This window comes from Pelodiscus sinensis, chromosome 2, assembly GCF_052426305.1.
Source record: "Pelodiscus sinensis isolate ZL-2025 chromosome 2, ASM5242630v1, whole genome shotgun sequence".
Taxonomy (NCBI): domain Eukaryota; kingdom Metazoa; phylum Chordata; order Testudines; family Trionychidae; genus Pelodiscus; species Pelodiscus sinensis.
The window spans coordinates 85,930,259-85,957,719 of record NC_143053.1 but is presented as its reverse complement, the minus strand read 5'-3'; the positions used below and the strand labels follow the sequence as shown (position 1 = coordinate 85,957,719).

General features: G+C 44.1%; 1 protein-coding gene across 10 annotated transcripts in view; it reads right to left on the bottom strand.

The window, feature by feature from the left end:
• Nucleotides 1-27,461, bottom strand: part of PTPRM (protein tyrosine phosphatase receptor type M) — a 700,717-nt gene that overhangs the window by 453,318 nt on the left and 219,938 nt on the right. For all 10 annotated transcript variants that reach the window (XM_075920958.2, XM_075920953.2, XM_075920954.2 and 7 more), the window contains exon 3: nucleotides 4,343-4,614. In XM_075920958.2, coding sequence (XP_075777073.1) covers nucleotides 4,343-4,614 — 272 coding nt within the window. The remainder of the gene's footprint in view (nucleotides 1-4,342; nucleotides 4,615-27,461) is intronic.

The window sequence follows — 27,461 nt, the reverse complement described above, 5'->3', positions numbered from 1 at the left end:
AGAGGCGGATGGCTGAATGCATCAGTGCCCTGGGCATGAATACCACTGACTGGGATACTTCGGACACGCTGCCCTAGGCTTGGTAGTATGCCCACAAGATCCAAAATGGCCACTCCAAGGGGCTCCCCAGCAAACTCAATGGGTGCTACTATGGGAAAAGTTTGTTAACAACTGTGCATGAGGTGCCCACACACACACACACACACACACACACACACACACACACACACACACACAAAACTGGAATCAACATGAGCAAAGACTCAAAGAAGAAATAGGTTTTTCTCCCATTAAAAATGTATGTTTTTACAGTTCAAACATTTGTCATAAAAATATAAAAGCAGATCATATATACTTAAAGAAACCAGATTTTTTTTTCTGTTGTCCTCTGATGAAAACACATAGCTAATACTTCCTGATTGGTGTAGCTCTAAGTGCAAGATTTAAGTGGTAGCAATTAGAAGAAGAATTAAATTAGGAATTAAATGTATCTTAATTATCAAATACTTGAAATTAAGTTTAAATGATTAGTCATTGGCCTATAATTAGCTTTTACGATGTATGTTATCAATGTGATTTGTACATCCAGTACAGCAGTTACCATGCTGGGTGAAATCTACACAAATTACCAGGTACAAAGAAAATGTATATTGGATGAAAATGATTACTATGCTTGGAGTCTCTACTTTTAACAAGAATCATTTCTAAATGGAAACCTGACAAAAGTTGCCAATAAAATGAATAATTATAGAAACACAGTAAAACAAAATGTTAATTAGTAAACCTTTGAATGCTATGCCTCTGTTTATGTTGATAATATGCAGGATAAAACCAATTTAAATACCAATAAATACTAAAATGTTTGACTAGAACTGGATTTACTTCACACTAATCAGTCTCGCTTTTATTCAGTTAGCATTAGTGGGAGTTACTTGCACACATTTTCCCTGAATCAGCAGGAATACAGACTTAAAATGTTTAAGAGATTTGCACTGTACAAATACTGTTACTTTAAAACATTATCATAAAGCCTATGTTAATATTGCTTCCTTCATTTTGATTTATTCATTGGTAGGTAGCCTGTGGGTGTCCTATTAATGGAATGAAGTTGTATAGCACTGCCATGTAGGCAGATATCTCTACATTTACAAAAACAAAACTACTGTTACCTTACTTGCTCCATTCCTATACCAGTACAGGTTGTTTTTCTGCAATACATTTATTAGTACATTTTTCCATCATCTTTTACACATACCAAATGATGGGCTTTCATCATTATTTTTGCAAGATCACTGCACACTGTCCTGTTTTTCTTGTACCTATTCTTTCTAGGGAGTGGGGAGGAGTAATACCGTTAGGAGCCTCAGCATCTGGTGGTTCCTGGTAAAGACAACTTCTGGATGAGATGTGCGAAACTCACTCCCAGTGATGTTGTGACAAAAGGCAAACAGTGAAGGAGTTTGCTAAAGGGGAAGCGTTAAAAGCAGAGACTAAGGCAGGTAGTGACACCAAAACGTACAGAAACATGTTCTTATGTTCTTATGTTTTAACAGCTGTGGAGATTTTAAATCGAGGAGGAAATTGAGGAGATTGCATCAGAGATCCTTGAGGGTGCTGGTGCAAACAAAGACACAGGAGAAGGCCCAGTAGCTGGGAACAGAGAGAGAGGGTTCCTTAGCTGGTGTAAATCTGAGTAAAGGTTGTACCTCCTTTAACCGGGACTCTCTGGTCTGGCAACATACTGCCAGACCACGGGTTTTCCTGGACCATAGAGTTCAGGTATAACACGGTCATGCCACAGTGCAGGAACGGGGTGGGGGATGCGACTCAGCCAGGAGTCCCGTGTTGAGGAAGGGGAGGGTGGCACAGCAGAGAGTTCTGGCCCCTGCTGGTAGGCAGTTGTGGAGGTCAGTTGTGGGGAACCAAGACTGAGCAGGCAGCAGCGGGGCTCAACTGAAGTCCTAGCTGGGTGCAGAACAGGCCACATTGGGAAGGACCTCCGTGCATTCGGCAAATCCCCTTGTTCAAGACCAATCAGGTCCCAAGGGTGCCAGACAAGGGAGGTCCAACATGTAACTCCCAAGTCAATGGAGCAACAGCAATTTACGGAAGCAGAGGATCTTCCCCTGAGACTATGACAAAACCTAAAGAGCCAGATTACAGTTATACAGGGAGCATGATTTACAGTCTACCATTAAACTAGTCCCAGTGGAATGGGAAAGGTTACTTGCAACTGTCTTGATTTTTCAAATTTCAATTAGCTTAAATATACAGGCAGTCCCCGAGTTACGCGGATCCGACTTATGTCGGATCCGCAGTTACGAACGGGGCTTTTCTCGCCCCGAGGACGGGAGCGGCAGGACGCCCAGATACGCCGTGGTCCGCCGCCCCCATCCTCCGTCGAGAGAAAAGCTGCTCCCCGTCTCCCTGGTCTGCAGGGAGACGGGGATCAAAGCCTTGGAGCACGCCCGCAGCGGGACAGCGCGGGCGCGCTTGAGCTGTCCCCCTGTGGGCATGCTCCGTGGCTTTGCTCCCGTCTCCCGACCAGCAGACCAGGGAGACGGGGAGCAAAGCCTCAGAGCACGCCCGCAGTGGGACAGCCGCGGCGCGCCTGGACTGTCCCACTGCCCGTGTGCTCTGCAGCTTTGCTCCGCGTCTCCCAGGTCAGCAGACCAGGGAGACGGAGCAAAGCCGTGGAGGACTTGGGCGGTCCCGCCATCCCCGTCTCCCTGATCTGCTGGGGGGAGAGGGGGTGCAGCTAGTGCCCCCCCCCCCCAGCAGACCAGGCTTTTCTTGCCTACTCCTGGGGTAGAGCAGCTGAGGGCTTCCGGGTTGGTCCCGCAGCGCCACTCCGGACCAACCCGGCAGCACCCCAGCTGCTCTGCCCCAGGCGTCCTGATTCAGCCGCTGCTGGTCAGTTTCAGCAGCGACTGAATCAGGACGCCTGGGGCACAGCAGCTGGGATGCTGCTGGGTTGCTCCAGTAGCGCCGAGGAGCCGCGCTACTGGAGCAACCCAGCAGCACCCCAGCTGCTGTGCCCCAGGCGTCCCCAAGTCAGCCGCTGCTGAAACTGACCAGCGGCTGACTACAGGAAGCCCGAGGCAGAGTTGCTCTGCCCCAGGCTTCCTGGAATCAGCCGCTGATCAGTTTCAGCAGCAGCTGACTTGGGGACGCCTGGGTTTCTTAAGTTGAATCTGTATGTAAGTCAAAACTGGCGTCCAGATTCAGCCGCGGTTGAAACTGATCAGTTTCAGCAGCAGCTGACGCCAGTTCCGACTTACATACAGATTCAACTTAAGAACAAACGTACAGTCCCTATCTTGTACGTAACCCGGGGACTGCCTGTACTAGCTGAAATTTGATGCAGATTAGAAAGATATAAAGTGTCCATAACACTGTCTATATCTCTAGCAACATGGCATTTTAGCTTTGTCCTAATGGTACAGAGATATTTTATTAGAATTACAAGTTTTATCAAACTCTCCTCCCACCCCTTATAACTTCTTTTGGATTATGGGGTGTACACATATGTTTATGAAATCAGGGTAAACGTTCCTAGACAGGGACAGCCACTTAAGAAATGGTCCCAGATGAGCTCCTACAGGTGGGATCTCCTTGGTCTGGCACCCTCAGGACCCGAGTGGTCGCAAACTACAGAGTTTTCCAGATCAGGGGAAGTCAAGGCTCCCCACCCAGCTGTAGACTCTCCATGCCAATGGCCCCTCTGCCTCTAGTGCCCCTCTGCACCAGCACCAGCCAGGGCTGTCCTCCCTTTCCCCCCCCCCAGAGGCTCCCAAACCTGGCCAGCTGGAGCTCTCCGATCCAGCAATATCTGTGGTCCTGCCAGACCATGGATGTTGCCAGATCAAAGAGTCCCAGATTTTAGAGGTTCAACCTGTCTACTTCATCTTTAGGCTCTAATAAGAAGGATGCTACTCTCACAGGTATTCTTACAAAAACTTAAATTGCAAACTTAAATTGCAATTCATGCCTGTGAACTCAGACACAAATCTGGTTCTAGAGACATAACTGAGTGTTACCAATCTAAATCAAATCAAACAAGCCTATTCCCGTAAAATCTTCTGTTACTGAATTCTATTGTTCCTGATGTATAGAAATAATGGATGAAATCCTGGGCCACTGAAACCAATAGCAAATCATCCATTCTTTTCAATAGGGTCAGAATCACTCAAATATTTAAATTGCTAAATATATATTTAGCATCAACTGCAAAAAAAAAAAAGATAAATTAAAACAAACTGACCAATAAAAACATACATCAGACTTTACTCACTAATCAGGCCATCTTTGCCTGTATTCAATCTTACTGATGAAAACATACCTGATAGAAATTAGGCCAAAAGGTGCTAATTGCCAGTTCTGCTCTGTTCCAAATGCCAGTAGATGCTCCAGACAAGTTCCAGATGGGGTTACCAAGTGGACCATTATTGACCTTCACATAAACATTCAGAGAGCCAGGGTTGGATCCACTTTTGTTTGAAACATAGTACTGGAAATCGATACAATGTGTGTCATTTTCTTTCAAGTGGGGTAGCAGGAGATGAGCTCTTTGTCCAGCAAACCTCCCAGAGGTATTCACCAACATGAAGGATCCTGCAAAATAAACAGCCAACGTCTCAGTTTTTATCTCTTTTCTGCCACCCTCATTCCCTATTTACATATGATTGGAAAAATAACAATTCTGCTCCATTTACAATAATCGATACAATGCCTTTCAATCAAGGATCTGAAGCACCTTTTCCAAGACTGGTAAGTATTATCTCCCTAATTTGTGGCAAAAAACATCTACAAGACTTGCCCAAGGCTATATAGCGAGCCAATAAAAGTTAGGAGTAGAATCCACGTCCCAATCACTCCATTTGTGTGCATGTGACTCTCAAGTGCATTCTGCATGCATGATCAAGCCCAGATATTTCCTGAATCCCAGGCCACTGCCCTAGTCGCTAAACCACACTGCCATCATTGCTACATGAAATTTGACCTTCATTGAGGTGACACTTCGGGTCTATCAAGTCTGGTGAAAGGACAGCATCTCACATGCTATTTAAGCTCTTTTTAAAAGTGGCTTGGTTTTTAACTGCTAAGTAAAAAACCAAAGAAGTAACAGATCAATAAAACATAAAGGTTGCACTCCTAAAGTGATTAAAACAGCATTCACATGATCTTAATCACTCTGCAAAAAGATTCTTCATTTTATCAATAACTACAAACTCATTCCATTTAAGTGAAAATGTGAAGGAAGAGGTCTGTTTACGGATGAAAAGATAAAGCAGCAGTAACCACTGTTCAATCATTAGATTAGAATGATAAAAATGGTTTTCAAGAAATTAATATTTCTTCATAAAACTAAAACAAACCCTACATGGAGGCTTTTCTACCAATACTCATGTTATTGTTCCAAGAATGGACTTCAAATGTGATTGAATTAATTTAGGAACCTAATTTCCATTGATTTTCAATGAGACAGACTCCTTAAGTAATCTGTTGAAAATGGGACTTGGGTACACTGGGAAACTTTACCCCTGATCTTTCATGTGTCTCATACATGATTAAAAGAACATGGTTTCCTAGTTGTATTAAACTACTAAACAAGCACAAATCCTGAAATAATTTTCACCCAAGACAAAAATTACTGAGGTTGCAAAATTTATAAAAACTAGAATAAAGTGGTGATAATGAATGATCTGAATTAATCACGTATTATTGACTCCTTATTTACTATTATTGAATAATATGATCATGTAATAGTAAATGATTTTTATACATTGAGCCAAGGCCTGTGTGCTTTATTAATATGAATAGAAGTCATTGGAATTTCTTGCCTGATTAAAATGAGCAAAAATGTGGTCCATACTATTATTTCAGATTAATTTAAAAATGTAAATTTCCCCAGACTTTAAATATCGGCTATTGATATATTCATGGAGAAGCTTGTTCATTTGTTTTTTGTTTGGCTGAAAAACAAACAATGCTCATGCTTTTCCATTAAAAATCTCTCTCTCTCTGTGTGTGTGTGTGTGTGTGTGTGTGTGTGAATATTTAATTATTTTCACGTGCACATCTAGAGATCTAAAATATTTTTAGGCTATACTGCGATCTTAATAATCAGTGTTGCAGAAAGGTGCACACTCATGACTGAGGAAGGAGAAGAGTCCTCCATCAGATGCAGTAACAAGAAGAAATCTGCTTGCCTTAGACACAGATAGGATGCAGCTGGATTCACTGTGGCTATGCTTACACTGAACGTTTCTTTCGGAACAAGTTATTCCAGAACAGTTATTCTGAAATAGCTTATTTCGAAATAGCACATTATACTACAGGGAAGCTTCAAAATTAGTCCAGGGCAGGCTTCCCTAATGTAGACATACTATCTCAATTTAGAGCCCCAGTAGGCACTGAGGAGGAATAACTTAAGAGTGGCCATGGTGAGGGGTTATTTCAAAATAGCAGAAGTGGAGCATCCACACAGCCCCTATTCCAAAGTAATTACAGTAAACTTCCGATAATCCGGCACCTTTAGGAAGGGGGGGGCTATGAGGGGTCTGGGGTGGAGTGGGGGGGGGATGTACCCCTCGGTGCTGTGGGACCAACCTGGCAGCACCCCAGCTGCTCTGCCCCAGACTTCCCCAAGTCAGCCGCTGCTGCAACTGACCAGCGGCTGACTCGGGGAAGCCTGGGGCAGAGCAGCTCCAATTGTCCAGCTGCCAGGAGCACTTCCGGGTTACAGATGGTGCTGGACCAGTGGATGCCAGACCACTGGAGTTTTACTGCATTTCGGAATAGCAATGAGATTTGCAGAAGTCGAAATGAGCCTCCCGTTATTTCGAAATTATTTCAAAATAACGCTATTGCTGTGCAAACACTTGGGCTGTGTCTACACTGCACCCCTTTTCCGGAAAAGGGATGCAGATGAGACAAGTCGGAATTGCAAATGCAGCGGGGGATTTAAATATCCCCCGCTTCATTGTATAAACATGACTTCTGCTTTTTTCCGGCTCAGAGCTTTGCCGGAGAAAAGCGCCAGTCTAGACGGGATCTTTCGGAAAATAAAGCCTTTTCCGAAAGATCCCTTATTCCGCTTAAAATAAGGAATAAGGGATCTTTTGGAAAAGGCTTTATTTTCTGAAAGATCCCGTCTAGACTGGCGCTTTTCTCTGGCAAAGCCCCGAGACGGAAAAAAGCGGCAGCCATGTTTATACAAATGAAGCGGGGGATATTTAAATCCCCCGCTGCATTTGCAATTCCGACTTGTCTCATCTGCATCCCTTTTCCAGAAAAGGGATGCAGTGTAGACACAGCCTTGCAGAGTTATTTCAGAATAATGGCCTTTATTCCAAAATAACTTTGCTGTATAGTTATTTATACCCTCTGGGAATAAGCTGAGGCAATGATTATTTTAGTTCCTGGAGTAATAACGCGTGTTTCTTCCCTCTGTTTCTTCCCTCTGTCAGTTAGCGTGCAATGGAACCGTACCAGACTTCCAATCCTTTACTAGACAGGCCTGGTCTATGATGAAAACTTAGATCAACCAACCTACATTGCTCAGTAATCTAGCAGCACCCGTGCTGCTGTGGCACATGTAGTAGTTACACCCCCTTTCAATAGAAATACAAATTCCATCAGTGCCTTGGTTCAGGATAGGGATGTTAAATATTGATTAATTGAATAGTCAAGTAACCTCATGAATTTTTATCAGTTAGTTGACTATTCTATAATCCCCAGGGACAGGGCTGGCAGCCAGTGTGCTCGGGCCTCACTCCTGAGGAGCCCCTTGGCACTTCACGCTGCTGCCTCTGTATCAGAGCATCAGCTCTGGGTGCCAGGCGGGAGCTGGTCCATGAGGGGAGCAAGTTTAAAAACCAGCTCCCATCATGGACCAGCTGCCTGCTGCCCTGTGCTGCTGCCTCTGACAAGAGGCAGCAGGGTGGAGTGGTAGCAGCCCCTGTCTAAGGCGGGTCTGAGCTTCCAGACCCAGCAGGAGGCAGGACTGCTGACCAACCTGCTAAAAAATTTACTGGCAGGGGAGGAGGGGAATGTGTGTAGTCTGTAGCATTAACCTATAAGCTTTTGATTATCAGTTACTCGGTTAATTGACTACACTATTACATCTCTAGTTCAGGAAGCATAATACTTGGGAACACAGCTCTCTGCACAACAGAGCAGAAGGGAGAAGCCTCTTCCCCTCATCCACATATAAAAGCAGGTGACTAGCCACTGTTTAGCGCTCAACCATTTTTAAATTTCTGTTCCATGATTTGTTTAGTATTATGGGGACTTTGAGTGGTTTGCTTTTTAGGCACTTAACAGTATAACTTGCATACATATTCTGATTTCAGCTCCTCTTCTTTGCTGACTAGCTGGAATGCTGAACTGTAAAGAATTAGGAGTAGGCTTGTACTTACAGAAGCAGGTCCAATTAATATAACACATTCTCCATCTTGATAACATTAAGAGAAAGGGTTAACAATAAAAAGTATGTCTCTCCCCGAGGAATGGTTAATTGTGAAAACAAAACAGCTACATTTGAAAATTGCATTTGCTAAACTGATGCTTAAAAACAGAGGGGAAGGTAAGTTTCTTTTTTTACTTATTATCTAATGATTAATTTTCATCCTATCAGAATCCAATACTCTCAGTATGCAGCTCAACCTATATTCTTGTGATTATTCCAAGTATTAGAGTTTTAATTAAAAATACCTGATTATAATTTCCTTTTAACCAGAGAAGCAAGTGTTTATGGGGTGCATTAACAAAGAACTGAAGAGGATCTTTACACTATTCTAATATTTGCAGTGAGAGAGAAAAATAATCATTTTCTTAAATAATCATTTCAAAAGTTTATCCAAGCATTTTTGTGACATAGCGCAGGCTTTTTTAAAAATTTTCAGTGCCCTTTGGATCTCCCTGGTCCAGCACCATCAGGACCTGAGCCATCCCAGAGCAGGGAGTTTGCCACAGCAGGGGAGGTCAATGTTCCCCTGCTGGCTGCCCTGCTGCCGGCTCTTCTCCCTGGGGCTCCCAAAACTGGCCACCCTGCTGCTGCCCCACTAAATCTGGCCCATCTGAGGCTCCCCAGCTGGCTGCCTGCCAGCTACACTGGGGGCTCCCAGGGGTTCTCCAGACAGGGCTGCCCAGCCACCATCAGCCCTGCTGCCAGTCCCACTATCTCCAGAGGTTCCTCACAGTTCCCTGGCCCCAGGCCATGCAGCTGCCACTGGACCAGTTTGTGCCTGGGATTTCCCAGGATTCCACATCCAGGGTTGCTAGGCCAGCCCCACTGCCACCAGAGATTCCCCTGCTGGGACCAGGATTCCTCAGCTGCCAACTGGCCCCACCGTCGAGGTTCCCTGGCCGGAGCGCCTTGGCTGCAATGATCTCGCTGCCACAGGGGGTTCCTTGGTCAGAGCTGCCCGGCCATTCCAGTCCTGCTGCTGCCGGGAGGGGGTTCCTAGAGTTCCCTGGCTGCTGCTGGTGCTGCAGCCAGAAGCTCCCCAGACACCTCACCCCACCGACGCCAGGTTCCCCTGTCAACCCATGTTGAAAAAAACTTTTGAGAGTAGTAAGAAAGTAGTCGGCTACCGGTAACCGATAAACCTAGGCCAGTGGTCACCAACCAGTAGATCAGGATCTACTGGTAGGTCTTGGAGCCTCTGACTGGTGATCCTGACAGGTCTGGCCAAGAGTCCTGGCACTTCAGCTGCCCCTCCCCCCACTGCTGTACATCTCTTACCCCTTGCCTTGGAGCTGTCCCCTCAGGAGCCTCCTGCTTGCTGTGCAGGGCAAGGGAAGGAGAGGAGGGATGCTGATGTCAAGGTGCCTCCTATCCCACCTTTTATCCTATCTCTACAGAGCAGAGAGGGGGCACAACTGGACCTGGAATGGAGGGAGTTTGCTGGCTGCTTTTGGGAGTGGTGCAGGGCCAGGACCGGACTGAGCCTGCCTTAGCCCCACTGCTCCACATCCTGAAACCCTACCCCAGTCATAAACCCCCTCTTGACTTAGCACCCCTGCATCCAAACGCCCTCCCACAGCCTGTGCTTAGAACCCCCTCCAACACTCCAAATGCCTACAGCTCAGAGCCCCTCTCACACTCCAAATCCCTTAAAGCAAGGCCAGCGCTTGCACATCAACCCTCTGCCCCAACCTTGTGAAAAGGGAGGGAGGGAGACTGGAGTTAACAGGAGTGGGGGCTTAGAGGAGGGGCGGGAAGAAGGCAGGACAAGGGTATTTTGGTTTCAGGTAGATCTTGGATTGCGCTTAAATTCAAAAAGTGACCTTATGCATAAAAAGGTTGGAGACCCCTGACCTAGGCTTACTGGTTAACTAGTCAATTACTCTTCCCCCCTCCCCAATTCCTGCCTCTGCATCAGAGGCAGCAAGGGGTGGGGGGAACAGGAGCCGATGCTGGCGGGAGCCGGCTTAAAAGCCAATTCCACCCTGCAACGTCTCCATGGTGCCATCCCTCCCGCCCGCCCCATAAACGCTGCTATCTCTATCAGAGGAAGTAGTGCAGGAGGAGGGAGGGGAGGCTGCTCAGGCAGCACGGGGATCCCGCCACAAAGTAGCCTCTGTCTACGGCTGGATCCAGGACCTATCCCAACTGTGGCTCTGCAGTTTAAATTTAGTAAGAGCCAGGTGGGCAAGCCAATTAACTTGATTAGTCTTAATATCCCTATTTGAGACTCAACTTGTAGAAAGGAAAAAAACCAAGCAAAAAAGTTCCCTGTAAACAGAAGAAATCCTATTAGCTCCATTTAGAAAAAGATGATTCCCTTTCTAAAAAGAAAGGATCTTTAATTAAAATATAGTATGACATTTGGATGGATTGTTTTAGCTGCTTATCTATAAAATATTTGGCTTTTTTCCCCTAATTTGTGAGGCAAGAAATAGCAGAGTACGATCAATTCAGCATTTTAATTGTTTGATAAAACTAATGGTTTCAGGAAATGGGATACAAGTGAGATAACAGAGCCATCACAGGTAGCCTGCTGTAGAAGGGTCTTATGGAACTGTTTGATTTACCAACTCTGAAGGTATTAATGATTAACAACTTTGAAAGTGAAGTCTTCTTTTTGTTCGAGGACCAGGAACAATATATGCACACTCACAGTACAAACTTTTTATATAAATGTAAAGAGGATTGTCGCATTTGGCCACCTGCATTGCACAGGCCACTGCATTTCATTCATTCAGTTACTCGCTGTACTGAGCCAAACACTTTGCATTTCACTAAAGCATAACCTGATTTTTACTAAAATATAGCTTCCAGAAAGGGACCCAGTCTTGATCTGGAGACATCAAGAGATAGAGAATTTAACACTTTCCTCTGGAATTTGTTCTGATGTTTAGTGTTCTCAACGGCTAAAAATGTGTGTTATATTTCTAATTTGATTTTACATAAGAACGGCCATACTGGGTCAGACCAAAGGTCCATCTAGACCAGTATCCTGTCTGCCGACAGTGGCCAATACCAGATGCCCCAGAGGGAGGGATCACAACAGGTAATCCTCACATGTTCCCTTCCCTGTCACCCACCTCCAGAGAAACAGAGGCTAGAGACACCATTCCTACTCATTCTGGCTAATAGCCATTGATGGACCTAACCTCAATGAATCTATCTAGCTCTTTTTTGAACCCTGTTAAAGTTCTAGCCTTCACTACATCCTCTGGCAAGGAGTTCCGCAGATTGTGTGCTGAGTGAAGAAACACTTCCTTTTGTTTGTTTTAAACCTGCTGCCTATTAGTTTCATTTGGTGACCCCTAGTTCTTATATTGTGGGAATAAGTAAATAACTTTTCCTTATTCATTTTTTCCACACAGTCACAATTTTATAGACCTCTATTATATCCCCCCCTTAGTCTCCTCTTTTCTAAGATGAAAAGTCCAAGTCTTTTAAATCTTTCTTCATATGGGACCCGTTCCAAACCCCTAATTATTTTTGTTGCTCTTTTCTGAACCTTTTCCAAAGCCAATATATCTTTCTGGAGATGAGGCGATCACATCTGTACGCAGTATTCAAAATGTGGGCGTACCATGGATTTATATAGGGGCAATAAGATATTTTCTATCCCTTTTTAAATGAATCCTAACGTTCTATTTGCTTTTTTGACTGCTGCTTTTTTGACTGCTGTACACTGATGGATGTTTTCAGAGAACTATCCACAATGACTCCAAAATCTCTCTCTTGAGTAGTTGTAGCCAAATTAGTCCCCATCATATTGTATATATAACTGGAATTACGTTTTCCAACATGCATTTCTTTACATTTATCAACATTAAATTTCATTTGCCATTTTATTGCCCAATCACTTCATTTGGCGAGATCTTTTTGCAGCTCTTCACAGTCTGCTTTGGTCTTAACTATCTTGAGCAGTTTGGTATCATCTGCAAATTTTGCCACCTAACTGTTTACCCCTTTCTCTAGACCTTTTATAAATAAGTTGAATAGGATGGGTCCTAGGACAGACCCTTGGGGGGACCCCCCCCCCCCAAGTTACCTCCCTCCACTCAGAAAGCTTACCATTTATTCCTGCCCTTTCTTTCCTGTCTTTTAATCAGTTATCAATCCACGAAAGGACCTTCTCTCTTATCCCATGACAACTTACTTTACTTAAGAGCCTTTGGCGAGGGACCTTGTCAAATTTTGTCTGATTTTGTTGTTCTTATGCCTTTCTCTGTTAGATAAAATAGATCTTCAGTACCCAGGATCTTCTCCTAGGAAGGTACTATAGGTTGGATCTTCCCGGTCCAGCACCTTGGGACTTTATAAGGTTCCAGAAGAGAGATTTTTGCCAGCCCAGGGAAAGTCATTTCTGGGCCCCTTCCCCCTTGTCACCACCACTCCCAGCCATGGCCTCATTGCCAGCCTCCCTGTCAGCTTCCCCCTGCTGCCAATCCCTCAGCGCAGGACTCCCTGCCCCACCATGGCAGCCCCACTGCTGCAAGCACAGGCTCCAGTCCCGGCCCCTGCAGGGGATCAGCTACGCTGGTGGGTGGCAGCCCCGCTTGAGCTTCAGCCTCGAAGGGCAGCCCTGCTGCCTCCCGGCCTCACTGGATAGCTCCATCAGGTAAAAGCAGAGCTGCCAGGCTCTTTGTTGCACCGCTGGGCAGCCCCACTCCTGTTTCCTGGCCCCGCTGTGAGGCAGCCCTGAGGTCGGGCACCCAGCCCAACGGGGCAGCCCCACTGCTGCCTCCTAGACCTGCCATTTAGCAGGACGCTGGGCTCTTAGTTTTGCTACCAGGGGCAGCCCTGCTGCTGGGCTCCCAGTTTCACTACAACAAAGCAGTCCCACTACTAGGCTTCAGCTCCACTACAAGGCTCCCAGCCACCAGCCTTCCATGGGACACTCTGGTCCTGGAACATCTCTGGTCCTTCTGGGATCCCTTCCCTTCTGGACCAGAGATGCTGCTGAACCAGAGTGTCCTGGTTAAGAGAAGTTCAACCTGTATTATGTACACCAGGGATGGGCAATAACTTTTCCCCGGGGGCCACTTCAAAAATGTTTGAAGTAGCTCCGTGCCACCCCAGAAGGCACCCCAGAAGGCCCCGTGCCACCCCACGATTGGTCTGGGGATTAGGGAGCACTTTGCCCCCTTCCCACTAGGCACTCATGCCCTGGAAGAGGCTTGGCATGCACCCCCACCCCCAGGCCAATAAGAGCCTGGGGGCAAGGGAGCATGCACGGGAAGCCTCCTCCTGCCCTACGAGGAACATGTGGCACTTTGAAGTGCCACGGGCTCCTCACAGAGCTGGGGCAGGGCGAAGGAAGCTTCACACAGCTCCCCAGCCCCCAGAACCTGATTGGCAGCAGCGCGTGGCACTTCAAAGCGCCACATGTTCCTGGCAGGGTGGGAGGAGGCTTTGCGCGCTTCCCCCGCCCCCAGGCCCTAACTAGCCAGAGGGCGGGGGAACAGCAGGGACTCCACGGGCCGGATCCACCCCCTTGGCAGGCTGGATTCGGCCCACAGTGGCCCTTTTGCCCACCCCTGATGTATACACTCATCAAGTCATCTCTCACTGTTCTTTTTGATAACCTAACCTAACAGATTGAACTCTGAATTTCTGACTAAGGCATTTTCTCTAGATCTCAAATTGTTGTTGTGTCTCCTTCTGCATCCTTTCTAGTTTTTCAACACTCTCTTTAAAATATGCAGGGTATAACTCTACACATTTTACCAGTGTTTGCCTTGCCAATGTGGTAAAAATCACCTCCCTAGTCCTAATCATTACTCCCCATTATCTAATGATCACATCAGCTCTTTATAGCTCATCATCACAACAGGAGTCTATGTTGAGTTGCTTCTCGACAATGATATCTAAATCCCTTTCAGAGCCATTGTTTTCAAGGATGCCACCCCCCAGTCTTTAGGTATTCCCTTTTTCCTATATGTGACTTTGCATTTGACAGTATTAAAATTCATTCTGTTGCTTGGGCCCAGCTTACCGAGCAATCCACATCATTTGTTGTCATCTTTATTTACTATTTTCACACTCTTTGTGTGTCATCCACAAATTTTTATCAGCGGTGATTTTATATATACCTTCAGATCACTGATGAAAATGTTGAACAACATTGGGCCTTGTACCAATCCCTGCACAATCTCCCTTCCCTTCCCTCACCCCCCAAAAAATCTCTATTTACTTATTAACATATACAAACTACTTTTTGAGATATGCCATTTAGCCAGTCTTTATCCATATAATATTGGATATTGTAAATACCCAATAAATATCAACATAATTGATATTGTGCAGGGCTAATTTTTCTTCAGTATGTCCTCTGATATGAAAATGATTACCTTTGATGATTGTAAAATGACACCCTATAAATTCAAAATTGGGGGTAAACAAAGAAACTCCACTGAAATCAGTACAACACATCTGAGTTTGGTCCTTAGTAAGTATATCTAGCTAAATCTTGCATCTCCCATGAGAATAAGCTCATACTATTAAACTGCCCTAGTATAATATTTGGACAGAAAACATTAAATATATTTTTTCTAAAATCACAAAGCATAAACAGGAAAGACAAATGCAAATTGTACCTCTTACAACATTTTCTATGAAGCTTTTCAAAATCTAATCACTTTATCTTCAAAGGTAAGTAATGTAGAAATTCCCTCTCTATATCAACTTTTACTATTCTCATCTGTTACATTGATTGCTAAAATATTGCTTTGACAGATGGCTATATAAATATTATGCGCGTGGATAAATTAGATAAATTAGTGGATAAACACACTATTTTGACTGCAAAAGCAAAACCATCTTGACTTTGTCGGTTACAAAGAATGAAAAAATATGGCATACTTTCCAGAGAGATAGCATTTCAGAGCTACATAAAAGTTTATCATATATTGTAGAGTATACAGAAATTGCAATATGAGAAAAGCACTGCATTAAAATAATGTGACTGCTCATCAGTATCATCCAGACAGAAACATGAATTATTAAAAAGAGATCACCTGTAAGAAAAATAAAATGTAAAATGTTACCAAAAGGAAAAATATAATCTGCATTTTTATTAGAAAAACATTGCCAATGTGCCAGCAACTACAGAAGTGCTTGTGTACAATACATTATTTGCCTAGATATAATGCTCATGTTTAAATATGAGGTTTATTGTGGTAATCTTAAAACAAAAACATTTAAATGTGGGCAATATGAGTAGCCCAATATGCTGAAAAGCACAGAATGAACTAACTAAGGTCTAAGGTTCTAGTATAGACACCTAAATACATAGTTAGGCACCTATATTGTAAATGAAATGGCCTAGTTTTCAGAGTGCTGAACACCAACAATTTCCATTGAATTCCACAGGAATGCTCAGGATTTGTGAAAAACTACATATGTACATGCTGACACCTATGTACTTTGGTCATCCATCTCAACATTTTGACCATAAAATCTAAATAAATTAACCGATGGAAGAATTTTAAAAATAGACATAAAATCAGTGGTTCGACAATTGTTTTCAAAACATACGCATGCTTCAGCAGTAATTCAGCAAGTACTCATTACTTCAGTCAGTACCAAAAAGCTTAATTTTTCACACGAAAACCATGAAACTATTACCTCTAAAAAAGGTGAAAGATATGGAAGAGAACAAAAACAGCAAACAAAAGCATCTATTCTAGACACAAAACATCCCTGTAACTTTCATTATCATCAATGGGAATTTTGGGTATGAGGGATTACCAAAGGAAGCAAAGACCCAGTCTCTAATGCTTATTTCATCAGCTATTCCAAGCAGGGCTGTTAAATATCGGTTAATTGAATAGTCAAGTAACCTCATGAATTCTTATCGGTTAGTCAACTGTTCTGTAGTCCCCGAGAGTGGGGCTGTCAGCCAGTGTGCTCCGGCATCACTCCCAAGGAGCCCCCTGCCACTCTGTGCTGCTGACTCTGTATCAGAGGTAGTAGCGCAGAGCACCAGCCAGAAGCTGGTCCACAAGAAGAGCCAGTTTAAAAACCAGCTCCCCTCTCAGACTGGCTGCCCGTCACCCTGTGCTGCTGCTTCTGATAAAGAGGCAGCAGTGCAGGCTGGCTGCAGCCCCTTTTGGAGAGGGATCTAAGCTCCCAACCCAGTGTGAGCCAGAACTGAGCCAGGCTGCCTGCCCACCCATCTCCTAATACGCTTTAAAAGCAGAGTTGCAATGGGGGGTAAGTCCCGGACCTATTGCAAGCCAAAACTGAGCTGGGCTGCTGGCCAGCCTGCTAAAAATGTTACTGGAAGTAGGGCGGGAGGGTGGGTGAGAGGGGAAGAAATGCAAGTAGTCTATAGCATTAACCCATAAGCTTTTGCTTCTCAATTAATTGGTTAAACGACTACATGATTACATCCCTAACGCCAAGTAATAAATAATAAATGAAATTTACAGCCACTTTGCTTGAGTTTCTTACATTAAAAGGTATGTCCAAAAGATGGAATGGCCCAAGAACTATGAATGAGTCTAGTTTGTATTAAATAATCAGGCAACTGGAATAGCAATATACTCTCCTACGAAAATGATGGGAATGGCACAAGAGATAATTTCAATCACTTCTGCAAGTTCTCAAAGTGTCACATCAACTTGTTGAAATACAGTTTTTATATGTGGAATGTCAAATACAATGAAACTGAATGCAGCATCATTTTTCACACAAGAAAAAAGTCTAGTAAGCACAGAAATTTGTTTTCTTTTTTCAGGACTCCTGCACAGAGTTCTGGACTAGTGATCCGTCTTCCCTCTGGACCATGACAGTACACGTAATCTATCCTGGAAAAGTAATTTTACTGAAATGACAATACAGTAGCTAAATACTGAGATGTAATTTGTTCATGTATGATAGAAAGATGGTTTTGGCTCTCAATACTTAAAATAGCATGCTAAATACAACAGAAAAACAGATCTGTTCTGCAGATATTTTTATATATGAAATTCAACTCAAAAATATTTTGTTATTAAGTGTCTAGATCAGGCTGCGTGAGTATGATGTTATTAAACCACACATGCTGAGTTACCTTATTACATGAATAAAATGGTTTCATTTGATTAAAAAAATTGCTTTACTTCTAATAAAAATTATTCATTAATACCTTTAATAAAAATGACTGACATCCTGGTGGCATTGCAGAGTAGTAGCCAGAGACCTGGATTTAGAAAAGTTAGAGTCAGGACGCTAATAGGTCAAATTTTGTTTGGCTTTCTGGTCTCTGCAATACACAGTGTTCTAGAAAAACAAAAATTGTTCTAAAACACGATTTTCTTCACTGCTGCCTTTCTAATAAAGATCCTTTTTACAGGTCCTACAGAAAGAGCTTTTTAAAATGTGGGCTGGTGGCAGCACAGCAGAGGTCCCAAATGCTGAGTGATAGTAAGCAAAGAAGTTGAAGCTGACATTTAAAAAGTTAATTTTTCACCAAAAAAAGTTACAAACATTAGCAATTACAAAAAGCTTAAACATTAAATAATTGTTTTCATTACACACAGCATATTTTCTTTTATTTTTACATTAAACTCCATGGAATACATAGAATACATACCATGGAATACAACAAGTATTAACTAATCCAGTGCTCATTAAAATATGTAGCTTGAACATGATTTTTACTTGGAAGCATCATTTTCCACTGAAATACAGTGCAAAAGACCCTCAGCCAGTGTAACTCAGTGTAGTTCCATTTACTTTTGCTGGTATAAATTGGTGCATCTCCACTAAAGATCCGTACTAGTTCAGTTCATCAGTTCACATACTCCTATTCTATCATAATTCTCCTCTAAAACATTTAGGCCATGTGTTTACTTACTTGGAAGTTCGAATTAAGATACACAACTCCAGCTACATTAATTGCACAGCTGGAGTCCACAGATCTGAATTTGAACTTTGGCTCCATCTCCACAGTGGGAGGTTGACAGGAGCAAATGCTCCCATCGACTTCCCTTACGCCTCGCAACTCAACGAGTGCCAGCGTCGATGGGGTGCCCTCAGCATTCAATTTAGTGGATCTTTACTAGATCCACTAAATCGAAATCCAGGAGATTGACCACCACAGCATCAATCTTCTGGGAAGTGAAGAAGTGGTGTTGTACACCATTGGATTCTTAACCACTAATTACCAAGTCTACAAAGCTGATACTTATCTCCTGACCAACTATCCTTCACTTTTTCAAGTACATCTCTTTCTAAACAATTAAACTATTTTATCTTGAATCACATATACTACTCCCATCACTACCATTTGTTTTATCTTGATTTTAAGCCAAATAATTGTTTACCACTTTTAGTAATTTCGGTCTCCTCCACTGCGACCTCAGCAGTACACAGACACATCTTCCACAAATACACTGTTAACATTTTGATGAAATGCAAATGAGAAGCCACCATGTACAAATTTAGTCATTTCTAAGTAGCGAACAATTACTTACTTTACTATCATCTTAATAAACTAATGATTATTTCTCTTTCTTAAATCCTACAATACATATAAAGAATTTCACTGTTTATCTTAATAGTCTTTCTACGTCCCTTACTCTTTGAAGGCTATGTCCATTCTCAGTGCTTCTTATGAAAGTATTATTTTTGTTTCCCATGGGATTTTTTTTTAAACTTTTTTACAATTAAACAATGTAAACATTTATATAGAGAAAAAAGTTTGGAGAAAGTCTGTGCAAAGACTCTGATTATGGAAGAAAATACCAATCTATGGAAAAACGTAGATGGAAATTTAAAGCTTCCAACTGGTCTAGAGTTCTACTAATCACGCCCAAAAAAAAGAGAGTAACATCATATTATATTGTTATTTTTATTATCTTAATGCCTGAGAGGCCTATTCAGACATCAGGACCCTATCACATTAGACTCTGTACAAACACAAGTCTCTGCTCCAAAGAGCTCACAATTTCAGAAAAATTATCTGAAATTAATAAAAAGTGTCTTTCTGTCTGAATTGAAGACTGAAAAAAGTCTATGAAGAGAATAGTGGAAGAGAAATGAAAAGAACTGAAAAAGAAGAAAGAGGTGGGGAAAAGGTAGCAAATGAAGAGATTCACAACTCTAGAGATGCAAACCTAAAAATGTACTCTTACTCAAAGGATTTTTGTAATGTGAAGATGTCTTGCACCATCTCCCACGAAGACAAGATTAGGTTGACTCTCCTAATGTAAGCATGTTTTCTTTTTTAATTTCAACTATAGATGGGAGAGGATGCATGTCTTTCCAATGCCTCGGCAACACTCTTTTATGTAAGGCAAGATGAGATGGAATACAGATCATCCCCATATCCAGACTGAAGAGATATTTTAAACAGAATGAGTAATTTAGTGCTCTTAATATATACATGAGAGAGTTTCCCTTGTGGTGTTTAGTGAGGTATGTAAGTACTTTCATTTCCAGCAGGTTGAGGGAAGTTGATAGCTTCTAATCTGGCTAGTGTCCAGCAGAATCTGTTCAAAGTTTTCTTTTTGGGTTAGACTTGTGTAGATGAAGTGCACTGTACAGGCAATTGATTTGTTGCCAAATTATATCCCCTCAACAGACTCCAAATTCTTCATTCCACTTTGCCCTGAATCAAGTGAAGTTGATCAGTAGATAGCCTCTAGCAACTGTTTAAAACCAACAATAAAGTTTGAATGTCTGTCTACCTGGTCTTGAATCATATTTCTGAAATGGGATTAGGAAAATATATACATGTTCACCTGAAAATTTCCCCCTTTTTCAAGCAAAAAGGTCCACAGATCAATCACAATGGGTACTTCTGCCTGTTACAGGTTGGAAGCAGAAACAAGCCTATGAATCACTGGTAGTAGGAGAATGCCTTGCCTTTTGACGTTTCCTCCCAATTGAGATAACTTCCCCAAACAGAATTATTCAAATCCACTTTCCTAAATTATAGGTTCTATTTAAATATATCCCCAGGGGAAAAAAAACACAATTTTCCCTTCTGCAAAGCATGGTAAAATCCATCTATCAACAACAAATCCCAGTTCTTGGATATAAATTTCCATCTTTATTCTGAAAAATCCATTTGCCTCCAAGGTGGACTAGATTTGTGGACTTTATTACTCAAACAAACAAAAAAGGGAAATGTTCAGGTAAGCATAGACATATCTTCCTATTCTTCTCATTAAGGAACATAGATCCATTACAATGTGATTTGCACAGCAATATGCCTACAGGGTAAGACAGGATCATCCTTTAACTGCAGACATAGAAAATGACATTGATTATATATAAACATTGCCTCCATCCTGCTCTAGGCAGTCAAGCAGGCTAAAGATTCCTTCCAAAAGAAAAGGTTATAACACAAAGACTAAAGAACTTGGTAAAAGTATATAATGAGGGCAAGTGGCCAGTTAGCAGATCTCAATACAGGATACGTGACTACCCTACCCTGAGACTCCCAGTGCTCTTAAGGCAGGGGTGGGCAAAATCAGGCCCAGGGGCCGGATCCGGCCCACCAAGCATTTACCTCCAACCCGCCTCGCTGATTAGCAGACCTTGCATGCCTACAGCCAGCAGCATGTATTCAGCTGCTCCTCCCCACACTTTGCTCTGCGGAGCTGCCCCCAGGATTCTCCTGCTAGCTGTGCAAAGTGGGGAAGGGGTGAATAGAGGGGCGAAGGGAGTGCCCCTGCACTCCATCTCTGCAGAGCAGGGGTTGGGGAGAAGGAGACAGAGCGGACCTGCTCCAATCTGAAGCATGGATGTTAAGTGACTCAGGAGTACAGAGCGGAGGGAATGGGGAGAAGGGAGGACGGGGATGACAACAGAGTAGGACAGTGTTCCCTTAAAGGGACAGATCGTGGCTTCTCTCAGAAATTTACCAAGCAGCAGCCAGCACACACGCCCTCTGTGTCATTGTCACACATACCCAGTCTGTGACACTGTCTCTATGCCACACAGTCATCACCACCTATACACTGCCACACACAATCACTCTGTGTCAAAATCGGTCTCTCTCACAGTATCTCTTTCACACCCGCACTCTCTTGCCTCTCTGTGGCTCCCAGCTCCCCCACTTCTGCCTGAGACCCCACCCCTTTTGGAGGGTGCAGTGCCAGCCCCCCACTACATATCAAAATTTGCAGACCAACCTCTTCCTCCCCCTCCCGCAAAAAGTATTGCCCACCTCTGATTCATAACTTTGTGTGTAACTGTGACAGCTACTGCATGCGAAGTTTTTGCAGACCATACAGGGTTACAGTTAGGAATAGTTCAAATTTTTCTGTTCTATTGCATGTGGGAGGGTTACCACAGTTCCAACAGAAACTTAAAAAAAGAAAAAGAAGGGAGGCATTCAGATGAACCACAGAGACTACAAAATACTAGGGTAGTCCCCTCAGAGTTTGCATAAATAGGGCACTGAAGACTGATGGGTAATACTCGGTGACTTTTTAGCATGCGTATAAGAACATGTATTGTTATTATGTTGCACGTTTCCTCTGTAACGTTTTTACCTTAAGACAGTGGTTCTCAAACTGTGGGTCAGGACTCTAGAGTGGCTGGTTTAGATTTGCCGGGCCAGGGCTGAAGCCCAAACTCCACATTCAGCCCTGGTTGGTGGGTCTCAGATTAAATACTGCCTGTCTGAAGTCCTTGAGCTTCAGCTTTGATTTCCCTCCCTTCCCTAGAGCAGTGGAGCTCAAGATTTTGCCCCCGCACCAAAGGCAGGGAGCTTGCATGGGCTCAGATTTTGGTTCCCCTTCCTGGGGTCATGAAGTACTTTTACTGTCAGCTAGGGTTGCCAGATGGTTGAAACAAAAATACCAAACACCCCCCCCCAAAAAAAAACCACGAAAAAATTCTGTTGAAGGGGGGAAAAAAGGAGGGGGAGACCAAAGTTATCTGATCATGATAGTCCAAGAAAAACTGAATCTGGGTGGCAGGTCACTGAGGTGATTGCTGAGGACCCACATGAGAGGAAATCCCAACTTCCTACTGCATCTTAGATTTCATAACTATCAAGTTACAGCTGCCACCTAAAGAGCTAAGGTAGGCTGCCAACTTTCTAATCACACAAAACCAAATATCCTTTCCCCATCCACTCTATTTTTCTTCCCTCCATTTCTCGCTCTCTCACACTCTCACTCACAATTATTTTCACTACTGGGCGGGGAGGTTGGGTGAGGGCTTTGAAGTGGGGCCAGGAATGAGAGTTTTGGAATATAGAAGGGGGCATTGGAGCCAAAAGGTTCGGCGTGCGGGCGGCAGCTCCAGACTGAGACAGCAGGTTGGAGTATGGGAAAGGGTAAGGGTTCCTGCTGGGGGTGCAGGATCTGGGGTGGGGCCAGGAATGAGGGTTGGGAGGTGCAGAAGGGGGTGCTAAGCTCAGGCAAAGGGAGTTGGAGTATGGGCAGCAATTCCATATTGAGGCAATAGGTGCGGGAAGGGATACAAGTTCTAGGATGGGGGTGCTCTCCAGTGGGGCTGGAAATGAGGGGTTCACAGTACAGGAGGAGGCTCCACGCTGCAGGGAGGGTATTTGAGCTGCAGGAAGCTAATGGCTCCAGCTGAGGGCATGGGCACTGGAATAGGGTCAGAGATGATGGATTTAGAGTGCAAGGGGGGGACTTCAGGTTGAGACCAAGGAGTTTGGAATACAGAAAAGGGCTCAGAGCTGGGGCAGGGGTGTCAGGGTAGCCCTTACATCAGGTTGCTCCCAGAAATCATGATGACCTATTCATCCAGTTCCTAGGCAGAGGTGTGAGATGTTGGATCTGTATGTTGCCCCCACCTGCAATTGTGCTCTCACAGTTCCAACTGGTCAATGAGAACTGGGGAGCCAGCACACGGGGTGAAGGAAGCATATGGGGTCTCTGTGGCCACTCCTAGGCCTCTGAGCTGGAGGGACATACTGATCACTTCCTGGGAGCTGCACAGAGCCTACCAACCCTGTGGCAATCAGGCTTTTAGCAGCCTGCCACCAGGATCCCTTTTCAAGCAGGTATTCTGATCGAAAACTGGACTTCTCATCCGGTGACTCAGACAGGCCATAATTCTAGTACACTAGTACGTTTCCAGGGTAACAGAATCCCATAAATATAATCTAGCATCCTTTTATAAAAGTCTGGGCCCTGTGCTCCTTGCACTCTGTCCCAGGGCTTCCACTGTCCTTACCACTAACATAGGGGGACTTCACGAACCTTTGCCTCCAGGACTAATAGTGGAAATCAGTCCCTCTCACTGCACCAGGTTCCCACCCAGAAATCCCACAGCCAGCACAACCAAAGTCTACTCCTCACAGTTCCCTGTTGCTGCCGCCTTGGACTTCTTCCTTTCTCAGTCTCTCTCAGGCCTTCTCTAGGCTCATTTCTCTCTCTGGGTCAGCACTCTCAGGGCCTCCTGTGGAGTATCTTAACAAAAAGCTCAAACTAAAAATATAAACCCAATCCAATGTCCAAATCCAACCTTTTTATCAGGGATTACCCCCTGGAGTCTACTCCACTTCCAGAGACTGCCTATTTCTCTTGCCCACTTGCCTTCACTAGTCAAGCAAGGTCCTCAGGGCTTACTCTCCCTGCTGAGTTCCTCTTTTCATCACTATTCTTAGGTACAATTGTTGACTCTCTCCTGACAACTCTCATCTGCTTGCAACTTCCTTTCTGTAAAATAACCACTCAAGGAGGCTTTTTTATCGGTTCAACCTTGCCCACGTGTAGCCAGGAAGCACTTCTGTTCTCTCAGGCTCACATTTACCCTTTTGGGGCATGTGGATTATACTTCTCACATGATATGAAATGCAAGCAGAATTCCTGCCCATCTTCTCCAAGATTTTTTCCCTACTAGTCAGCATATATTTTGCTTTTATAGCATGAGCCAGTTGTGTCTCCAATACCTACATATCAAGGAAAAATACGGTAGAGCTAACTGCCAGCTGCATAATGGTAATACTGTAGGCTATATCATCTTACAGTCTCTCCAAGTGGCTGCACATTGTTCCAATGCCTTAAAAGAAAAAGAGAGAGAGAGAGAGAGAGAGAGAGAGAGAGAGAGAGAGAGAGAGAGAGAGAGAGAGAGAGAGAGAGAGAGAGAGAGAGAGAAAAGAGACCATCCAAGCAAAGAATTTAGCACTTACTAAACAATACACCCAAGAAGAAAATCAAAACAAAATGCTTTTAAGATGTACCAGGTGAGTTCCCAAGGCAAACTCTCTCTCTCAGAAGACAGTACAACCTTTGGGGAAATAACAAAAAAACCTGGAATCAAGCTGCATGTTATCTTTATTAAAAGGGGACATCTTCAAGAACAGGGTTAAGTGCTATTGTTATTTCCCTCCATTCCCAATGACAGGCAGAAAGGTTTGTTAAACACAGAGGTTACTACAAAAAGCTTCTTGAAGCAGGAAGACAGGGAGCTTTACAACTTTTATAGAAATTCAATTTAGTTTCAGCTTAGGGTTCCTGGGTTAATATTTGACTAATGATTTTATCTTCTATACACTGTTCAAGTTTCCCAACTAACCCAGCAGTAAGTTACTATTCATTCAGGAGCAGGCTGTCATTATGCTTTCTGTTGATAGTATCCATGGAAGGATTACTGTCACTTGGCTAATTACCAATTTCCCAGCTACTGATAATGGCAAACTGCCATCATAATACTGTCAGGTGTATAAACTACTAATAAGGCATTGTTCGGATTAGTATTTGCCACACATAGCACAGTAAAATGACATCCATTTTTCGGATTCTACTTCCACAAGCACTCAATACAGGCAGTCCCCGGGTTAGGTACAAGATAGGGACTGTAGGTTTGTTCTTAAGTTGAATCTGTATGTAAGTCGGAACTGGCATCCAGATTCAGCCGCTGCTGAAACTGACCAGCAGCTGACTACAGGAAGCCCGAGGCAGAGTTTCTCTGCCCCGGGCTTCCTGGAATCAGCTGCTGATCAGTTTCAACAGCAGCTGAATCTGGACGCCTGGGACAGAGCAGCTGAGGCGTGGCTGGGTAGGTCTCTGCAGCGCCACACCTCAGCACTGCGGGGACCAACCCGGCAGCACCCCAGGTGCTCTACCCCAGGTGTTCCCAAGTCAGCTGCTGCTGAAACTGATCAGCGGCTGATTCCAGGAAGCCCGGGACAGAGAAACTCTGCCTCGGGCTTCCTGTAGTCAGCCGCTAGTCAGTTTCAGCAGTGGCTGACTTGGGGACGCCTGGGCAGAGCAGCTGGGGTGCTGCTGAGTTGGTCCAGTAGCACCGCTCCTCGGCGCTACTGGACCAACCCAGCAGCACCCCAGATGCTCTGCTCCAGGCGTCCTGATTCAGCCGCTGCTGAAACTGATCAGCAGCGGCTGAATCAGGACTCCTGGAGCAGAGCAGCTGGGGCGCTGCCGGGTTGGTCCAGTAGCGCCAAGGAGCGGCGCTGCGGGACCAACCGGCAGCGCCCCAGCTGCTCTGTCCCAGGAGTCCCGAGAAAAGCCTAGTCTGCTGGGGAAAGGGGGCGCACTAGTTACCCCCCTCCCCAGCAGACCATCGAGATGCGGGCGGCGGGACCGAGACGCGCCGTGGTCCCGCCGCCCGGGTCCTCCACAGCTTTGCTCCGCGTCTCCCTGGTCTGCTGGGCTCCCCCAGCAAACCAGGGAAACGCGGAGCAGCTTTTCTCGCCCCGGAGGACGAGGGCAGCGGGACCTCAGCGCATCTGGGCGGTCCCGCCGCCCGCATCCTCCGGGGCGAGAAAAGCCCGGTTCGTAAGTGCGGATCCGACATAAGTCGGATCCGCGTACCTCAGGGACTGCCTGTATCTGACAGTTTGTCACTGGCTTGTAATATAGGAACAAAACACAATGACTGCCTATGGCACTAAATCCTGCAACTATACAAAGCCTTCCTAAAATCTTATTTGATATATCAGTAACTTTGTAACCACATTAGCCTCAGGGGCCATTCTGATACAGGAGTAATTTACTCCCCCTTTTATGAGTTTGAACAAAGATAACCCACAAGAAATCTCTCTCATCTATCAAAAAATAAGGTGGAATGAAAACATGTTCCATAGATTTATAATAGACTTTATCAGTGTTCATTTTCTGACTATAATATAATCCTTAACTCTTTTCTTTGACACAAAATGACTACATTTTTCTGATATATTGAGAATACTCATTTTCCCCTCCCCCCCGAAAGCACATAAAAAGTCAAGATTATTCTGGACACAAGATAGGCGAGGTAATATTTTTATTGGGTCAACTTCTGATGATGAAAGAAAAGGTTTTGAGTTACAGAGAGTTCTTGAGTTTCAGCATGTCTACATTGTATTAAAACACCTGTGCTTGACCTGCGTCAGTTAACTCAGGCTCGCTGGGCTATATAATTGCGGTGCTGACCTTCTGAACCCAAACTCCTGTCCATATGAAGGGGAAGCTCCCAGAACCAGAGCTCCAGCCTATGCCGTAACAACTACAGTGCCGATTTATAGGCTTGTTGGGCTTGGACTGGAAGGCTAAGTCAGCCAACATGTCCAACTGTGCCTGTATTATTGCACTGTAGATATACCCTGAAGAAGAGCTTTGTATAGCTCAAAACCTTGTCTCTTTCACCAACAGAAGTTGGTCTGGAAAAAGTAGTACCTCACTGACCTTGTCTCATATCCTGGGACCAATATAGCTATAACAACACTGCAATCAATATTATTTCAGTTATAAGTACATAGTCATATAGTTAATAACACAGATCTGTAAAGTCTTTTTTTAAGCATTCTTCTAGACTATTGTGTGAAAGTATTTTTCCCAGTTAAGCTAACTTTTATATTACCTAATAGAACTCAATAGTCAATTGGTATTTATGGCGTTTTTATTCCAGAAGTCATAAAACACTTTATAAACACTAATTAAGACTCATGGGATAAAAAAAATCAAAATTACTAATTGACTTATGAGTCTATGTTACACACATTCAGCATATAACACGACTAGCAATGTGTGAGCACAGTTACACTAGTGTAAAAGTGCTCGTACCATAATAGTTC